Source organism: Procambarus clarkii, chromosome 86 (genome assembly GCF_040958095.1).
Source record: "Procambarus clarkii isolate CNS0578487 chromosome 86, FALCON_Pclarkii_2.0, whole genome shotgun sequence".
In the NCBI taxonomy this organism is placed as follows: Eukaryota; Metazoa; Arthropoda; class Malacostraca; order Decapoda; family Cambaridae; genus Procambarus; species Procambarus clarkii.
In genome coordinates, this window is record NC_091235.1 from 18,278,511 (window position 1) to 18,299,818 (window position 21,308).

The 21,308-nt window shown below is 43.4% G+C and overlaps 1 protein-coding gene across 1 annotated transcript in view; it reads left to right on the top strand.

Moving 5' to 3' along the window:
• LOC123767944 (uncharacterized) overlaps window positions 1-21,308 on the top strand; it is a 276,215-nt gene that overhangs the window by 156,330 nt on the left and 98,577 nt on the right. Inside the window, exons 13-17 of the mRNA XM_069316973.1 lie at window positions 816-885; window positions 2,255-2,290; window positions 6,100-6,229; window positions 8,779-8,814; window positions 9,164-9,279. Of these exons, the coding sequence (XP_069173074.1) occupies window positions 816-885; window positions 2,255-2,290; window positions 6,100-6,229; window positions 8,779-8,814; window positions 9,164-9,279 (388 nt within the window). The remainder of the gene's footprint in view (window positions 1-815; window positions 886-2,254; window positions 2,291-6,099; window positions 6,230-8,778; window positions 8,815-9,163; window positions 9,280-21,308) is intronic.

Consider the following 21,308-nt stretch of genomic DNA (forward strand, 5'->3'; position numbering starts at 1 on the left):
TAACTGCTTCGTGAATCTGGGTCCAATTTATTAAATGCAAACAAAGCCGTCACTGATTGAGGAAAGGTGTACAGTTGCGTAAGGCAACCCGTCCCTCCTACCAGAACGTCGCATTTTTGACGTATACTTTACCTAAGGCCAAAAATCGTCGTACTAGAAAATGGTAGTGGCTCGCGAAATTGATACTCTGCCCCGTTTTCTGTATTGGGTCCTCTGGTAGGTTAGGATAAGGGGTAACTTTAGTACGACGGTTTCTCGACGTTGGGGAACCTTAAAAGGACGGGCTGCGTAAGTAGATGCGTAACTGTTTGATGAATCCATCCCCCGGAGCCTATAGTGCTCTGAGGTTGGATTCTACCTAACCTAGAGAGAATGGTGTAGACAAAACGTCTCTATTACGGTGCTTTCATTTTGACTGATATGTCAATTTTTTACGAATTGGTCGATTAACTAACAAATTTGACGAACGAGGTGAGAGAACGTGTTGGATATAGCTACCCGAACCCATTACATTTTTGTACTCACATCTTGAATTTATTTGTTGACCAGACCTCACACTAGAAAGTGAAGGGACGACGACGTTTTCGGTCCGTCCTGGACCATTCTCAAGTCAATTGTGAGAATGGTCCAGGACGGACCGAAACGTCGTCGTCCCTTCACTTTTTAGTGTGTGGTCTGGTCAACATATTTCAGCCACGTTATTGTGACTCATCATCTGCATATGAATTTATTTGTGTCTTAATCTGTGCATGTGTGGTGCTTAGAGTGAGAAGGTGCGTGTTGTCACAGCTTAAAGTTGGTGTTGTTTTCTTCAGGGTGTGAGATCAGAGCATCAAGGAGAGTGGTACAGGAGGATGTTTGACTCGCTGCATAAGGTCAAAGATGGTGAGTACGAGGGCGAGTGCCTCCTCCTCCTCCAGGCACTCTTTCTTGACACTTTCTGCGTAATTGGCTGAATTCTCTGCCACTTAAATATAAGATTACATACAGGAAACATCCCTTTACTTAAGCTTTATTTGAACAGGGATGGTTACAGAGTCACGTCTTGAGTATAAACAGTGAAATGGGTCTCAAATTTGTAATATTTTGTATAGCTTTTATAAAATCATCCTGTCGTTCTCCCCCCCCCCCCATATATATAATATATATGTGTGTATATCACGAAAATAAACACGTGATTAAGAATGTGACAATGTCAGACCACGAAGGAAAAATGAAACAGGAAATTTCCTTAAGTACTTTCGTATATTAAATACATCTTCAGACCTTCTGAAGATGTATTTAATATACGAAAGTACTTAAGGAAATTTCCTGTTTCATTTTTCCTTCGTGGTCTGACTTTGTCATATAATATATATATAATTTTAGATATACATGTTTGTAACGACAACACCCCCCCCCCCACCCCCCGAAAAAAACAGCCTGTTTGAGAGATAAATAACTAAGAAGTCCTTTAAATTTGTGAGATACAAGACAAATATGTTGTCATATTTTTAATTATTTATATAATGTTTCCGAGCTAGTGCCTCCCCCCCCCCCCTCCCTTTCCCCACTCATCAAGATGCTGGGACGTAGGATGAGGATGATGATCCGTGCTGTATATTCTTCTATCTCTTCTGTATCACATAACAGCATGGTTGAACATATAATTGTTCATCCACGTAATTCGAGCCATCTTGCTTGAAATGACTTCTTAGTAAATCACCAGTTTAACTGGGTCATAGTGTATTGTGGAGAGCCCACTGTGTATTAACGTGTAGTCACGTTACCCCCCTAGTGAATACCTTATACCCTAGTTACTAGGTTAACTAGGGCATAGTGTTAGTCTTTTTCTGCCCTCTTCTAGCAGTTGTTTTAATAAATCACAACTACAACTCAGTATAAAATTCATCTCGTATTTTTAGCGCAGAAGTAAATCACGAAAATACCAGCGAAACTTCTCAGGGCTGAATGTTTATTTCCACATTTTGCCTTTAGCAAGATGATAGTTATGTCTCCTTAATCTAAGAATGCCTCTTAGTACAGTATATCCATAATTTGACTATATTAAGAAGCAATATCTATAATTTGTGTATTCTCCAAAGTCTATAAATCACCTTCCCCATCATGGACTCCCGTCAATTTGATGAATTGATGGGAGTCAATTCATCAAATAAATGAATATTTGATGAATTCCTCTTAGATGTGTAGGTCCAGTGATTGTCAAATATGTCATGACGTTGTGTGTGTCCTTAAAGCACCTCTCTGATTTCAGACGACCACATCATCATCAAATACAAAGTCCCCAGAGGTACACATGAGTACAAAAATTACAAGACCCTTTTTTAGCAGCTTATTTCCTATCGCTTTCTCTCTCTCTCTCTCTTTCTAGTCTCAGTCATCTTGTTGGCTTCCTTGAATGGGGCTCTTATGTTCTCCTGCATTAGTGCCTAGAGATCACCAGAACTATATATATATATATCTCTCTCTCTCTCTCTCTCTCTCTCTCTCTCTCTCTCTCTCTCTCTCTCTCTCTCTCTCTCTCTCTCTCTCTCTCTCTCTCTCTCTCTCTCTCTCTCTCTCTCCCGTGGACCGTGTATATAACATGTTCATGCTACGTTTTATGTTTTTCAAAGGTGTGTTCTAATTGTTTTTTGTCTTTTTAATATTTGGGTAAATGGAGGGTAGTCAGATATGAAAGGGAATAATGATACTTTTAATGTTTTTGTTGATTAATTACTTTCTTTAATTTTTCTTTTGGTGGTTGTTAAAAAATGTTCTACCTTCCAATGCTAATAATGTTCTTTATCCCTCTATATTAATGTTTTCCAAAATTTATTGATCTTATCAGCTGATCTCATTACCTAATTTGGTTTTGCTCTCCAATTATTTGCAGACACTCCTAGGTCTAAATACAGGCAAAATAAAGGTATAAAAGTCTCGGAGCTGGAGAAATGCATTCTGTCACACTAACCTTAAGTTCCTTCTCCTTTGCATGCTCTTAAACCCTCTTGGGTTGCTCATGCAGTATTATGACTCTACCCATAGCTGTAGAATGGTCGTGTTAACCAGCGCATAGAATTATATTATTTTTCGTCTTTAAATATTAACTTAGCCGTTTATAACCTAGGCCCATATGGCTCTGTATTTCGCTGGCTTAGAATAGTAGTAGCATTGTTTAACAAAAGGTTTTCGGAAAAAAAGGTGACTTCAAATTGTTTTTTCCAAGTGCAGATTATTAACATTATCTAAAAAAATTCTTGCACTCCTAAGAATAAATGGGACAAAAATTATTATGATTGGCTGAGGTAAGCACTGTGAGATGAATCTTGAATCATAAAGTTGGCAGCTTAATTCAGAATCACACGAGAACCTCTTGTGGTTTATTTTGCTGAGCCCCCCATCTGCTTCCTGTGACTGTATCAGTGTTTGATCAGTGGATCACTGCCAGCATGTTGTCCTAGGGTGTGACACATTCTCTAGTGTGTGACACTGGCAACATGTTGTCCTAGGGTGTGACACATTCTCTAGTGTGTGACACTGGCAACATGTTGTCCTAGGGTGTGACACATTCTCTAGTGTGTGACACTTGCAACATGTTGTCCTTGGGTGTGACACATTCTCTAGTGTGTGACACTTGCAACATGTCCTAGGGTGTGACACATTCTCTAGTGTGTGACACTGGCAACATGTTGTCCTTGGGTGTGACACATTCTCTAGTGTGTGACACTTGCAACATGTCCTAGGGTGTGACACATTCTCTAGTGTGTGACACTGGCAACATGTTGTCCTTGGGTGTGACACATTCTCTAGTGTGTGACACTTGCAACATGTCCTAGGGTGTGACACATTCTCTAGTGTGTGACACTGGCAACATGTTGTCCTTGGGTGTGACACATTCTCTAGTGTGTGACACTTGCAACATGTCCTAGGGTGTGACACATTCTCTAGTGTGTGACACTGGCAACATGTCCTAGTGTGTGACACTGGCAACATGTCCTAGTGTGTGACACTGGCAACATGTCCTAGTGTGTGACACTGGCAACATGTCCTAGTGTGTGACACTGGCAACATGTCCTAGTGTGTGACACTGGCAACATGTCCTAGTGTGTGACACTGGCAACATGTCCTAGTGTGTGACACTGGCAACATGTTGTCCTAGGGTGTGACACATTCTCTAGTGTGTGACACTGGCAACATGTCCTAGTGTGTGACACTGGCAACATGTCCTAGTGTGTGACACTGGCAACATGTCCTAGTGTGTGACACTGGCAACATGTTGTCCTAGTGTGTGACACATTCTCTAGTGTGTGACACTGGCAACATGTCCTAGTGTGTGACACTGGCAACATGTTGTCCCTAGTGTGTGACACATTTCCTTTAGGCTAATGAGACCAATATTATTTACAATGTCACTCGCAAAACTCGTAATTATGAAGTATATTTAAATATAACACGTAGCACTCCATTATACAGTATACTGCAGTCATATTTGTCAAATATTTCTTAAAGATACATGTTATCAATTTGCATGTCTTAAGGCATATTAAGCCGCAAATTATGGGGATCTTGGAAAAGTTTAAGGAAATAATATTCACCAATGGGATACGACTTTAAAGTGTGTATATATATATATATATATATATATATATATATATATATATATATATATATATATATATATATATATATATTATATATATATATATATATATATATATATATATATATATATATATATATATATATATATATATATATATAAGATAGTATACCTTCGCTAATCACCACTAACTAGCCAACAACCACCACTAACTAGACACCAACTACCACTAATCACCACTAACCCAACACCCAACAACCCTCCCCATGATTTATTGACCGGAACCTTGCGCTTAATCTCCGACATGTAATTCATTCTCTCCCCACCACGCCAACCTTAACAGCCAGGGTGAACACCATGAAGGGTCAGTTGAGGGGGGGGGGGGGAGGGATGGGCAGGGGAGAGAGGACATAGGGAGGGAGGGGGAGAGTTAGGGAGGGGGAAGGGTGTATGGCGTTGAAAAAAAAGGATAATAGAGAAACGCTAATGCCGGTGGGAGGGGAAAGGTTGCTTATTGGTTGGTTGAGTACTGAAAGAGGACACAGTACAGTGATCTGTGTTGTGGGATACTCCCATCGTTGGCCGCCAGCCTGGAGTCCAGATTCACGAAGCAGTTACGCAAGCACTTACGAGAGGGACAGAATTATCAAGGGAAATCGCCAAGCCATTACAACTATATAGCACTGGGAGGGGGTCAGGATAAGGATTCGGGATGGGACGGTGGGTAAGGAATGGTGACCAACCACTTGGACGGTCGGGGGATTGAACGCCGACCTGCATGAAGCGAGACCGTCGCTCTACCGTTCAGTTTTAGTATTCGTGAAGCATTTTCACACCCGTACGAAACCTGTCCCATCTTGTCTCAATCATGGCGGCTTTGTCTTCATTTATTAGATAGTCTATGAGTTCTAAAACTTCACAATTCATTGTTATAAACAAGCTCGTAGTGCTTCGGAGCTCGTAAACTGTTTAATAAATGTGAAACAAGCACGCCATGATTGAGAAAAGATGTAGAGGTTTCGTCAGTAGTTGGGGTAAATGCTTGATGGCTCCTGGTGGTGCCTTTACTTCAATAGCATATAGTTAGAGTGACACTATTGGTCTCATCGCCTAAGGGAGAGAAGAAGTCACTAATAGAACACTTTGGGTTAATATAATTGACCTAAAGGGTTAATTATTCCCTATCGTGGGAGGGAAGTGTCAAGTGTGGCGGTGATTGACATCCCCGCATGAACTCCTTGCTTTTATCTGTTTGACTTTGATCAAGCACACTGAGGTATGTCTTGAGTTCCAGATAAATATGTTTCTCATTGAGGCATTTGCCAGACCACCTCCTATTGTATTCCTCTCAAAATACAAGAGATTATTAAACAAAACTCGTTTTTTGGAAGAGTAACTTTAACTTTTCAGACTCTCATGTTAATATTTCATGCAGTGTTTAAAGGAGGCGGTGCTAAAAGCGACTCCAATTTGTCGTACAGAAGATAATTGAACAATTTCCATTTTGTACACTGCAGCGCGGTATGGCGGCTACCTGTCGGAGCCTGAAGGCTACGACTCGGACGTGGGGTCGTCCCGCTATGCCACCCTTGACCGTCGTCGTCAGCACCACTTCGAGGTCGACCCCATGACCTCCAGCCTGCCCAGGTAGGTCTACTGGCTCCTGTCTGCGCTATCTATCACTCTCTTCCTGCAGCATGCTGACCCTTCCACCTCTACCCTGCTAATCCTCCACCCCTACCCTGCTAATCCTCTAGCTCTACCCTGCTAATCCTCCACCTCTACCCTGCTAATCCTCCACCTCTACCCTGCTAATCCTCCACCTCTACCCTGCTAATCCTCCACCCCTACCCTGCTAATCCTCCACCCCTACCCTGCTAATCCTCCACCTCTACCCTGCTAATCCTCCACCTCTACCCTGCTAATCCTCCACCTCTACCCTGCTAATCCTCCACCTCTACCCTGCTAATCCTCCACCCCTACCCTGCTAATCCTCCACCTCTACCCTGCTAATCCTCCACCCCTACCCTGCTAATCCTCCACCCCTACCCTGCTAATCCTCCACCTCTACCCTGCTAATCCTCCACCTCTACCCTGCTAATCCTCCACCTCTACCCTGCTAATCCTCCACCCCTACCCTGCTAATCCTCCACCCCTACCCTGCTAATCCTCCACCCCTACCCTGCTAATCCTCCACCCCTACCCTGCTAATCCTCCACCTCTACTCTGCTAATCCGGGAATAAATTTGAGGGAACTCTGATGTTTTTGTGTATGAGTGTTGCTCCTACAAAATCCCCACAGCTGTTGTATTTAACTCCCGTTTCTTTGTTATTGTTGTAAATGCTAATTGAATTCTAAACACTGAAATAACTGCTTAACTCTAGTAAAAGAAGTTGTTTCAGGCAGAAACTTTGTCTTCTTCCTGACTTGAGAAAGCTTAGAAACTATTGAACATGGTTTCACGTAAACAAAGAATTAGAACTTGTTTCAGAGTCATTTAATGGCCATTGTATATTCTCATTTACTTGTTGCTCACTGTCAGCACATTCACAGTGTGTACGTAAGTGGCAGTCACAGTACAATCTCAGATAAGGCATTCGGCTGAAACACTTTCACTGTTGACTAATAGTCGGCTTTAAAAATATACCTGTAGAATTTCTGGTACTGTAAATGTGGCTTGGGAGGAAGCTCGCGTCTGTACTGATCAGTAGAAATAATACTTGGTATTAATATATTAACATGAGTGTATGTCATGTTTCTGATTTCAAGCAATTTACTAAAGTATTTAAAGTAAAATTATATCAAATGTAGGACGAGGATTTACTGCCATATATATATGTATCCCTATGTGTTCTAATCCCCTACTATCTATATATATATATATATATATATATATATATATATATATATATATATATATATATATATATTTATATATATATAATATATCGTATGTGTTTTAATCCTGTACCAATGTGATCCTCAATGTCACTGACAAATCTCACCTGAGTAAGTGTGAGCCGAGCCTGAGGTCTGGTGCCAGGGATCACAACACAACAGTAAAGCAGCTTCCCAGTAGATCCGAAACACCTGTATCTAGGCGCCAACCGCAGCAATATTCATCACTGATCAATGTTGAATTATTTCATGATGACTCGTTGTATTATTTGTCGTGGTAAACTAGATGATTAAACTGACCTGGGATGGGTGGATGTTGCAGAGATGCATTTAATGATATACAAGAGAATACAAGAGAATTGCCTGGCCAAGCGTGGAGGCCAGATGCACCCAACTGTGCAGGGAGACTGGTCTGAGGTACAGGACGGACGTAGGCTGGTTAGGGTCGTCCTGTTTTTCCTAGGAGATGGCTTTAGCTTCCCCCTCAACATCGGTGAAAAATGGCTAGCCGAGTCCCCAGGTTTCCTCATTTGAAAGTAAAGATGAATTCTGTATTAAATTGAGGCCTTTAAAAAGTCAATATAACGCTCAAGATGTTCGCTGCAGGCAGAGATTGTTGACCTGTTCGGGAATAATATAATTTCCCCGCGGATAATTCTTATTGTATGTGTATATATGTGTTGATGTTGACCGACGCGCCCACATTCCTCATATGGGTCACGTCATGGTGAGGAAATAGCATGAAGAGTGGCCCAGACTGGCAACAAAGGGTGGACGGTAGGTAGGAGCAGTCGTGCTTGACATGTCGCGCCCCAGCAGGGCCGGTAACAGCTAATCTCACCTCACAGCATCTCATCTCACCTCGCATCACATCATCTCACCTCACAGCATCTCATCTCACCTCGCATCACATCATCTCGCCTCACAGCATCTCATCTCGCCTCACAGCATCTCATCTCACCTCGCATCACATCATCTCAACTCACAGCATCTCATCTCACCTCACAGCATCTCATCTCACCTCTCGAAAACACCTCTTATCTTTTTACTGCATCGATGCCTGTTTACATATTTAATAAAAGATATTACAAATTAATTAGAACCAATAATAGGGAAAAAGTAAGAGATTGTTTTAAATATATAAGTTTAGTATTTGTCATCAATCCCGGTTTGGTTGGCATGACATTTACTCTGGTGTGACCCTGTGTGGTGTATAAGCCTTGCCCATGTGTGTCGAGGTGTGAGCATGCTGGTGTGTGATGTAGTACTAATTCTTCCACTCACCCTTTGTCAACAGGGACTACAACAGCATCGATCTGGACCCCTACAGCAGGTAGGTGTTGTTTTGATCCTCTTAGTTCCACCATCCCTCCTCCGCCCCACTCCCTATCCTTCTTTGCCACTACCTATCCCTTCCAAACCCACTTCTGGTATAGATAACTAGGAACCATCAATATCCTAGTTCCTTGTTATCATATCCAAGTGTTTATTACCTTAACTAATTACCAATTGACGTCTCATATCATTACACCAAAGAATGGGTCACCTCCCATTATCTTGATTCTGTAAATGACTTATTTCCTGCTGTTTGATATTATGCTGGTTTATATATTACCATTTGTCATCGTCAAAATATAATTTTGTGTATATAAGTTAATTGACTGTTGTCTTCGGTATATTAGAAGCCCCTACAGATTCTTTCCAGCGAAGGAACTTAAAGTCTGTAAGTTCTCAAATAGTCATGATATAACGCCGAAGGTGGAGAAGGTGAAGGGCAAGTATGACCTGTGCGACTATTGTAGCTAGCATGTGGCTAGTTGAGACAGTTATTAGTGTGAGGCTGACTATTAAGGCCACCACAACACCTTACACCTTATTGACCAGCCATCAAGCATACTTTAGTCCCGGACAAAAATATTTCGGACTGAAGTAAACTCTTTTTACTCATACCTATCATATATATATATATATATATATATATATATATATATATATATATATATATATATATATATATATATATATACATATATATACATATATATATATTCCTCGGTTTATATATACCTCCTGTGATGGTTGTGATAACAAAGGTCCTGGGAGCACCACGCCCAGGAAGGCCCTCAAAACAGGGGGAAACGAGTGCATCAGTTCCACTGTGAATCAATAAAGAGGCGACGCATACAATGTACACCTTCCCCCCCCCCCCCACTCCCTGATGTACTCCAGTGTGCTCATTACGCACCCCACCTGAGCGTAGATACATTGCGTACATCCGTTACCGCCCGGATGGGATAGGTCGCTCATCGATGGGATAGACCAGCAGCATCCGTTGTTCCCTCTACCCCTGGCTGGTGGAGGCTGGAACCTTTGTGTGTGTGTGTGTGTGTGTGTGTGTGTGTGTGTGTGTGTGTGTGTGTGTGTGTGTGGGTGTGTGTGTGGGTGGGTGGGTGGGTGTGTGTGTGTGTGTGTATGTGTCCAACAGCCTTTCATTCTACTTTTTTTTTTGTCTTTAATTGCTCCATATGTAGGTAAGAAAGGCTCCCTTTACCTCTAAATATAAGTACACACAGGTTAGGCCGGATGTACTTCAGTACTCCCAACACCCCCCCCCCCCTAGAGTACACACAAATGTGCCCAGGATGTTGTACGTCTCACAGATTACCTAATATCTGGATTATATTTTATAACTTAATATCCAACCTTAGAAACCCAATTAATCGTATAATTGTAAATGATGTTACGTTATACTTTCTAGAAAGTTACAATTCATCGTTTTGATGACTGATGTTTGGTGATGATGATTGCTGACATTCTAAATGGGCTGTGAGTTTTGGCTGACTGTTAATAGGGAGCAGGTTTAGACTCATCATGAGAAAAGCTTAGTCCCGTCTCGGGGCAAGGTTAGACCCGTTTCGGGGCAAGCTTGGACCCCGTCTCGAGGTTAGCTTATGACTCTAACCTTTTCCAACACTTCAATTAATGTTTTGTTTACTTTTCGTTTATGTAAAAACGGCGCTCATTTGTTCAAGATACACGCGCAGGCGCTGGCATATGTTCAGAGACAGGTACGTGTACAGCGACAGGGGAAAGTGACAAGCACAGGGGACAAGCACAGGGGACAAGCACAGGGACAAGCACGGATATGCCAGTGTTGAGAAAGCGTGGCCAAGACTGGGTATAAAGCCAAGATATACTGGTGGTGATGACGTAAGAGAGTGTAGAGTGTCCCAGAGCATGCATACACACCCGCCTCCCACCTATGTCACCTGCATATACTCTGTAACACTATGGACCTCCTGGTGGCCGCAACGGCTCGTCTTATTATCAATAGTGAAATATTCCGCCAGGCAATATTATCGATTACTATTCTGTGTCTTTCGCTTTGTATGTACGTATATGTGCCTCCAACCTCCACCCCCACCCCCCACCCCCCTCTCTGTCTCTCTCTCTCTCTCTCTCTCTCTCTCTCTCTCTCTCTCTCTCTCTCTCTCTCTCTCTCTCTCTCTCTCTCTCTCTCTCTCTCTCTCTTGTTTTGTATATCCATTGTTAGTTTCAATTCGTAACAGAATTAGCTGTAAAAACACGCACCAGTCACCTGTTTGCCTCAGATTTGCTTCAGGTTATTTAAACCGGTTTTTTGTGAGACGGTCCTTGTTGTGAGGGAGAGGTTACTCTCTCTGGACAGGAGTGTTGCCCTGTGTTGACAGGAGTGTTGCATCTTGAGGAAAGGATCGCTTCAAATCCGGGATATTGAACGTTTGTATATTAATTGTAATAATCCTGCATTCGTCCCTCCCTCCCTCTAGGAAGCACGAGACGTGACCGCCACGTAACATCAACACTGGCGTAGCGGTGTACTCTTATCGTGTTAGCACACACAGTAATTTTGGGTTCGACCCTTATTGAATGATGACTCAGAGCGTCGGAGAAAGAGTCGATGGGTGAATGGTGCCAAGACTGGATATCCCGACGATCAGGGATATGAATAGGGCTCCCCTGCCCTGCCCTGCCCTGCTTCGCCTGATCGTTCAATGTGGTTCAACAGCGTGTGTTAGCCGCCGGCCACCGCTAGGGGGTCCATGTATGTCCAGACAGGTTCCTTGGCCATCATATCTCTTGACTGTCCTGTGGTTTTCACCTGACACTCACAATAACTTACACACGTGATTAAAGCTCTTACACACACAGACACACACACACACACACACACACACACACACACACACACACACACACACACACACACACACACACACACACACACATATATATATATATATATATATATATATATATAAAAACTCTCGCAAAATATGCACGCGATTATCCAGCTGCTCGTTAAAACCCACTTTATAGGAAATACACAATGTACATGTGTATAATGTACAGGACGATGTATAGTGTATTATGCACAACACATTCACAGGTTGTATGTTATGCATCCACACACCTTTTTTTTATGTCATACTTGCCCTAGGCTACATAAAGGGGTTAAATAGGTTGGAACGTGCTAGCTATGTGGTATTAAGTCTCCATCTTACATGATGATTGGTCATACAGGGTCATGTGAGCAGCAGCCTGTACCGGCAAGCTTCGGTAGCATTATCAGGATATCCTCAAGAACACGAGAGGTAATAAAATGCTCAAATTACAAAGCTCCAGGTACCTCATACCCGCTGGTCTGAAGGGTCTAATGATTGGACATTCAGGGATGTAGTGTGCGAGATCATGCCCCAGTTCCTGCTCACAGAGTTTGCACCTGGAGTGCTCAGGATTGGGAGATCCGTCACCTGTAGCCACCTGCCACAGGTAACCCAACCTGATCCTGGCAACCACTGTGTCGCACAGTCTGGTGGACGTTTTGTGCTGCCCATATACACACAGGATTCAGAACTAAATACATCATCATTTTTTATATTGGTACTTTTAGGCACCAATATAAAAGAGTTTTTAAGTTCTCTTATCAGAGCCGAATGTTTGAAGCAATATAGTCTTCACAACAGAGATGGGGATGCTGAGGCCTGCGGTGGTATCCACACAAAAGAGATTCTAAACCATTTATTCTGTACATCCAGCAGGTTATTTATAATCTCCACACTCACATGTACGCCCTCGCACACTCTCAGTCTCCCTGAGGTGACTGAAGCGCAATACTGTTTATAATGTATCTATAAAGATACTCGTCTTTAGTAGATTTAAGACAGTTGAATTTTAGTATTGGCACGATGGAGGGTCGAATATTACGAGCAACTCTGCATACTCTCAAATATGACTTATCCATATTTGGACAAGTCATATTTGTCTTGTGTGTACACACATACTCGCTGGTTCACGTAATTACAAACAGGAGAGTACAAACTCGCAAAAAAAAACAGAGTCCTGTAATAGAGAAAGTGGACTTGTTTTCCTGTTGACCTTTGTGTTTTTCTAGTGTCTACTTTATCCGACACGAGTTGAACACAGGTAATTTAATATTGGGGAATGATGCAGGGAATTGTAATCCAGGCAATTTGTCCTATGATAAAGGTTGGGATGTCATGATCGTGGGTTATTACCTATGCATACCTTCACGCACATGACCAATGGTCGTCGAACTGTCCTCAAATGGCATAGGGGTGTAGGTGTCTAGTAAATATTTGGGCCACATACCGCGCTTCCCGTTTTTTTGCAATGTTTTGATTTGATGGAGTACTCGGCTAGTCTGTAAAGTCGGCTTGATTTATTGGAACTGGTACTAGGATTCATTGGGGCTGGTTTAGTGGGATTTATGGACACTGGGTTACTGGGATTTATTGGGTCTGTTTTCGTTCAATGCGCATGTGTTGCGTCGTACAGGTACATCATCATGTGGATGAACATGTGTGGAACATTAAACCAATACCTGCCAGTTGTTGGTTTAGTTTGGTAGCCTCTTCTGGCGGTGTGATTTGTTGGTATTGTCAATCACATGTTTTATTTGTTTTGATAAATGCGTCTGCACTCTCCACCACTACCGCCATCACCACCATTACTACCACCACCACCTCCACCAGTACTACCACCACCCCAACCAAAACTACCACCACTACCACCACCCTATTCCAACTCTCCACCAAACACAACCACCACTACTAACTACCACCACCACCATCAACTCCACCCCACCCACCACCATCCCCCCCCCCCACATCAACATTATCATCGCGGAGCTCCAAAGACAAGATTGCAGAACCAAATTGGAAACAAAAATCATTTTCCGAGGTGAAAGCGTGACTGACTAGACTTGGTTGTGAGAGAAGCCTCGCCTGCGCGGGTCTCTCTTGGTCCCCCCACACATGGGAGCAGACCCTTTTGGTTGTATTACGAGGTTAACAGCTTCGGGTCAAGATTCATTACCCATTTGCGAAACCTGTTCATCTTTGCTTAACCATGCCGGCGATGTTTACATTTCGTAAATATTTTATGAGCTCCGAAACGGTACGAGGCTGTTTATAACAAAAATAACCTTGGGTTGTGAAATTTTAAAAGATCTTAAACTGATAAATGTAAAGAAACCCGCCATGATTAAGCAAAGATGTACAGGTTTCGTAAATCCTTGATGATCCCTTGCCGGGGGATCTCTCAAAGTGAACGGTATACAGGAATAGGTCAAGCCAACACAGTGACATTTAATACAATAACGGAAATGTCGGCGGCCTCGAGCCTCTTGCTGGCAATATTCTGGCGCGTGAATGCGCTCCAACATTGCCAGCGGACACTTAACGTCCTGATCCACTACAACTAATTATATTAATTATATTACTAACACGGAGAGAAATCACACCAATGTGATATATAGCATTAATTTGGCTCGAGTCGCCGAAGAAGAGGTCCCGTTGATTTTATCAATTATTATGACTGTTATTAATATTATTATTATTACTGTAGTGTTGGGGACAAGTCTTAGTGCGTATATCACAAATCTTAGCTTGTATATCTTTGCTAGTTGTGTTTTTTTTTTTGGTGCGCCCCCTCTGCTATATCAGAGCTGCATACTCAGACATTGGTCTTACATAGGTTGCCTGTAGTATTGTGAAACCCTCTTGCTCTTAAGTTCCGGTAATGCATGCCTTCTTAAATGTCTAACCTGGTTAAATAAGTTGGAATGGCATTTGTTTGAGGACACCAAGCTGGCATTCCCCTCCCCGGCACCTCTCCTTAAGCTTAGAGGCCATCCGAGAAGCTTTAAGCTTCTTGGATGTCTCTCTCACTTGAGATTAACCTGTAAATCCTGTAAATCACCTGTAAATCACAGCGCATGTGGAAGGGGCAGACGTGAGGTGAGCTCAGTCACGGGCCCTCAGGTGTGTGTATCGTATTGCTTACTGAGTGGCCCTTACATATTACGCTAACATTTTTACATATGTATTCGTGTCCCTTTCGCTACTCGTCAGACTTGTAATCGGCATCAAGGTTTTTTACATTTCAATTAGTGGCTAAGACAATGACTCGTTTCTTTAGACGCGAGAGAGCGCGTGTAAGACTCAATAAAACTGAAACAGAGCGAAAATAAGAGAAAACTCTTATTCCTTCGGGGGAAGCCTTAGACACACGGGATTTTCAATGGGTATTTGGCCACTTTGTTTTGTCAGACTGTGGCAGCTGGCTGTGTGCCTCTCCTGGGGGCCAGCCACCCCTGTGCCTCTCCTGAGGTGGCCAGCTATCCCTGTGCCTCTCCTGGTGGACCAGTCATTCGTGTACAAACTCCCAGTGTGTTTTCAAACTACTAAATATTACCACCAGCCATGTAAACAGTTGTTGCCGTGTGATCCCACTGCATAAAATCTTATATTTCCAGTGTAGCCTGAGAGTGTAAACTCATGATGTAGCTTCAATGTAAACCTTACGTGTACACTTTGCAGTAGTATCAACGTCTCGCCTCGGTCAAAGGCCTCAACCACAACACACTCTCCTTAACAACATCAAACTGCCATTTAAGCGGTATTTAAACCGTAATGACAGAATCAAGTAAAACACGAAACGAGTGGAGAAAATTGTCAAACATTATGAAAATCATGGATCGAATAATGGCCGGTGTAATTTGGTATACCACTTTCCCGCCGTAACCGCCTTTGGCAACATTTTCTTTCGTTTTGAGCGGGAAAAGTGCTTCGGTTTTCCTCGGAGGTACTAATGCTTCTGTTTAACTCTGCTTCAACGTCTACTCTCACCTGTGATCCCAGCACACACCTGGCAGCTCACCCCACACACCTGCAACCATGGATATCGAGGATATTCTGGCGTTTTTTGACAGTTTGGATCTATCGGGGTGAGTAAAGCCTGTGCCATGTTTTGATTCTGATGAATGTAAATACTAGTGCGCGTTCCTTCGGGTCCGTTTAGGCAAGTGACGTTGATGTAACGATGAATCAGAGTGAATGGCGTAAATTTAATATTGATTAAATGTTGAATACGTTGATTAGGCGTTTAATAATTTTATCTAACATTTATTCAACGTTGATTAAATGTAGAAAACGTTGATTAAATGTAGAAAAAGTTAATTAAATGTTGAAAACTTGTATTCAAGTTGAAACATTTATCAAGCGTTGAATACAAATTAAAAATAAATTAACATTGAAAATTGTTATCCATGTTGAAACGTTGAACATTGAAAACGTTTATTAGACACTGAAAACGTGAATCTAGCGTCGCTAACTAGAGCCTAAGTACTCATCTATAGTTGTGGTTGAGCGAGGGGTTGAGCCTCGGCTCTTTGGTCCCGCCTCTCAACTGTCGCCCCCGCCCAGAGAGTCCATCAAGAGTTAGAGAGTTCACAATGGCGATGGTATTCGCCTCGCAGAACATATGTTACCACGAAATGTGGCTTCCAGCTGCAAAATACTCGGGCGATATATACAAGGAAATATTATATAAGCTTTCGTTATATATGGTTTTGCCTCTAAAACTTTGCAAAAGATTTAAGTGGCGTCTTAGTCTGTTAACGAAGTCTTGAGTTACGCCAGGTGGAGGCGCGGTTTTGTGCCTTGACTCTGCGTAACTACAATTGGTGGCGGCGTACAGGCGACGGTGATAAGAGGTCTGGGCGGGTAACTACGCGTGCCGCCAATTCACGCTCTCTGAACTGCTCGTTTGATGGCTCTGCGTAGGAGAGCTTTGTGATGGTCTGTTTCGGTGTTTAGAGAAGAGATTCGTGTCACTCACCTCCTCCGGTGACTTCTTTGCCTGTTGTGTCTTGCAGTCCGGTTCCAAATCTGCACACTGGAATACTTTCTTACGACGCCAAGAGCCGCAGGAGAATGTGTAAATTACCCTCATCCTAACCAGGTCGAGAGGCGCGAGTGAATGTGTAAATTACATAAGAACATAAGAATAAAGGTAACTGCAGAAGGCTTACTGACCCATACGAGGCAGCTCCTATTTATAACCTCTCAGTCCTACTCATATACATGTCCAACCCACGCTTGAAACAATCAAGGTATCTTTTTTCCTATTATGTTACGTGGTAATTGGTTCCACAAATCAACAACCCTGTTACCAACCTAGTATTTACACAGGTCATTCCTAAATCTAAACTTATCCAATTTATACCCATTTTTTCGTGATCTGTCTTGTGTTGATACTTTTAATTCCCAATTAGCCCTGTCAAAAAGTAAAGGTAAAATAGATACTGTTTAAACATAATTTTATAAACACCAAGAGGGGGGGGGGCGGGAGCCAAGACGCTTCAGCTCCCTCCCACTTAATATATTGGGCATAAGTAGCCGACATTTTGCGACGTTCAAGATGGAACTTGATAAACACCCCCAAGAGGGCGCCTGAGTACTGTACAAAGGGCTACCCGCATGTAGCAGTGTACTAACCAAATATAACATTGATTCAACCCATAGACCAAACCGTCAACTGAGGAGGCATTGATCCACGGAGCAAAATCACCAGTGATGTCATCGATTGTTTTGGTCACTTTTAAACATCAGTGATGTCACCCTACCTGTTGGGAATTCCTTGTTCCTGTCATCCATGATGTCACTTATCTTTTGAGAATCACTTGCTGCTATCACCCATATGATATCAGCCAGAGTGATGACGTGTATTTTGAAGGTGTGGGTGGGGGTTACTGTGTGTGTGAGGGTGGGAGTCGTGGGTGTGGGTGGTAGGTTGGGGGTGTGGGCGGAATACTTTGTGGGTTTGAGTGAGAGGAGGAGGGGGGGGTGTGGGTGTAGGCAATGTGACCGTGAGAGTGTAAGGGGGGGGGGGGGAAGGGGTGAAGAGGGAGGGGGGGGGGGTAAGTGAAAGCAGAGGGGGAGGGACACAGTGTAACAGCCATTAGGTTACAATGTTCAACAAATGATTACAGAGCTGGATTCTGGGTACAGGTTCAGTATGCAATGTGACGTGGCAGTATTCAGGTGGTGTAATTGGTCGTCCTGTCGTGCGTGTCGCCAATCACAGCCCTCGGCGCCGGTGTGGTAACCACCTTGTTATATATACATGCTTGCTAATCAGTCATTTACGTATTTGGTCATAATCGAGCTGAAACCGGAGATTAATACACGCCATACACTTGGCTACAGTTTTGTGACGCGAATTGTATTTTTTTTTCGTTCAAATGTTTAATCCATTGTTTTGAATACAAAAGTACACTGAAACACACATCGTTAGACAGGGATGTACTTTCAAACGATTTTGAAGTTTCAGCTGAAGTCACAGGCCTCAGCTAATGGCTTTCACTTGAGAACATTTCAATGTGTAAAAGGACTCATGCCTTTATTAACAAGTAGATTTTTCGTATCTTGTAAGTATTGCTGCAGCTCTGGGTCCAGTGTACAAAGTTTAACATCCAGGATAAACAAATAGATTGTTAACTTCTGTATTAACACATCTCCCATGTTGTGCCTGGGTGGTCATGCCCTCCCATGTGTGATGGTGTCACCCATCTCCCCTCTAAACCCCCCCCCCCCCCACCCCCACCCACCATTTCCCATTCTCACCCCCCTATTTCCAACCCCTTCCCTGTGGTCCCGGGTTCGATCCCGGGCGCCGGAGAGAAACAATTGGCAGAGTTTCTTTCACCCTATGCCCCTGTTACCTAGCAGTAAAATAGGTACCTGGGTGTTAGTCAGCTGTCACGGGCTGCTTCCTGGGGGTGGAGGCCTTGTCGAGGACCGGGCCGCGGGGACACTAAAGCCCCGAAATCATCTCAAGATAACTCAAGATGAGCCCTTACTTCCGAATGTACATAAATTCCCACACTACCTGACCTGATCAGACCTCAAATAGCCTGGTATACTGTGTGGTCACTGTGGTATATTGCATGTGGTTATATCAGCGAGGGTTTGGCAGGTATGCTGTGGTGGTGTTATATCAGAAAGAGACGTAGCCAAATTAGGTTGTGATACCTGATCTCTATTGTATACCTAATATCGATGGGCATTGGTATATTCAGTCATACTAAGATAATATATTCAGCTATGTTATATCCAGTCCTGTCAACGGATCTATTACTAAGCATTCCCATCAAATTGAGCTGACTATCGATGGTTATCATTTTCAAGGCGTATAACATAATTTTTGTAATCGCAACATAGCAAATATACTGTCATATCACTCACCATACACTGCATACATTTTAGTGGATATATTCAAGTTGTTCGTTTCTCCCAGAAGTATAATGAGGGGTATACCGCTCAGGAAAGTATAACAAAGAGGCACATGAGTATAACAAAGCGTCATAAGTAGAAAATAGTGTTGTCTTACCGCTCTTAATTAATTATTCAGGTGATTACGGGGGTCGGAACACGCCAAAAAGGCAGATCATTTCCGCTCAGATAGGGTGATAGGGAGGGAGGAAGAGGATGCGTGGGTAAGGGGGGTAGTGAGCAGCGCAGGTGGGAAAGGGAGGAGGGGTGTAAGGGGCAGGGGAAAGGGAGGGTTGAGTGGTGGGGGGGAGATGTGGATAGTGGAGAGAGAGAGTGGTTGACAAAAACCGCTAGGCGTGTACTGCACATAGCGGATATCCGATCACTGGGGCGACCTCACCCTGCTAATCCCCACCGCCTCTGCTAGCACAGATAGGTGGGAGGAACCCAGTTAGGTGGGAGAGAGTGGGGGTGGGAGCGAAGAGGGAACGCAACTTGTTCACTTAAACTCCTAGCTGTGTCAAGTGTACCGGTATGTATTTATGTATCCTGAGATTCAAGTGTAGTGATATAGAGCTTGGAGCCACGCCCTCCTGTCCTATGTAAACATCCTAGCTAAGGTGGGCAGTTCCTGTACGTGGGTGTCGGCAGGAACTGAGGAGAATAACACAGTCCTACACTATATGAACAAACTGCAGAACTAGCTAGTCATATAATTACTAGAATTCTGTCCTTGAACGTACACAGTAATTAGAGTGAGAAGAGGAGAAATAATGCAAGAGTACCTCACAGAAGGGAGACAGCTGTACGAATGAGAAAGAGTACGACCTGTGGGATTTCTACAGAACCAATGTTCGCAGTCCCGGCATGGAACACCACCTTGTAAAGTACGAAGAGGAAGTAGAGAGATCTCAGCGAATACAGATAGACTGATGCCAGAATTAAGGAACAAAGCTGTGAAGAAAAGCTACATATAACAGCACTGGAAGGAACGAGGATTAGTGGCTATACAACCACAATATGAGGGAGGAATAAGAGGAGACATGATCACAACATACAAAATACTTAGGAGGATATATATAAAGCTGGATAGTAAAGCTATTTTACATAAGGGAAACCAGAACAAGCAGGCTTCAGTAGTAAGGACCAAAACACACACACACACACACACACACACACACACACACACACACACACACACACACACACACACACACACACACACACACACACACACACACACACACACAGGAAGGTTTAGGTAGTGATGTGGTGGAGGCTGACTCCATACACAGTTTCAAGTGTAGATATGATAGAGCCCAATAGGCTCAGGAATCTGTACACCTGTTGATTGACGGTTGAGAGGCGGGACCAAAGAGCCAGAGCTCAACCCCCGCAAGCACAACTAGGTGAGTACACACACACACACACACACACACACACACACACACACACACACACACACACACACACACACACAATAAAGCCAGACAAGTTAGTATTTGTGAGGTGTTAAAACTGTGAGGAATGTGGGTGTTGGTCTCCACAATAGCTGCGTGACGTGGGCCGGGGAGCCCCTTGTAGGCTATTGTTGTGCTGGGGATTGTTTGTCAAGTGTAAATGGCAGGAAGTGATATGTGTGGCCAATATTATTACCCATTAACTACCCTCCTGCCCCCCCCCTCTGTCCCCCATGTTGACTGGATGATCTTCACACCCTCCTGAATTTTGGACTGTCATTCACATCTGTCATATCTGCCACCTGCACCCTACATGTGTCAGACCTGCCACCTGCACCCTACATGTGTCAGACCTGCCACCTGCACCCTACATGTGTCAGACCTGCCACCTGCACCCTACATGTGACACACAAGTCAACTGTCACCTTACACCTTCCTCTGCCACCTAATACCTTCCTCTACCACCTCACACCTTACCCCTGCTGTGGGTGGTGATGAGTAGTGTGGTGGTGATGGTGGTAGTGATGGTGGTGGCGGCGGTGATTCAGTACAAGAGTAAGAGAGAAAGTATCAGAGAGACTAAAGTGTCAACAGGAGAGCAATAGGGAAGGGGGGGTGAACTATCAGGAGAAATCGTCAAGCCATTACGACTGAATGGTACTTGAAAGGGATCACTATAAGGCTTTGGTATGGGACGGGGGGGGAGGGGTGAGGAATGGTGTCAAACCACTTGGTTTGGGGGATTGAAC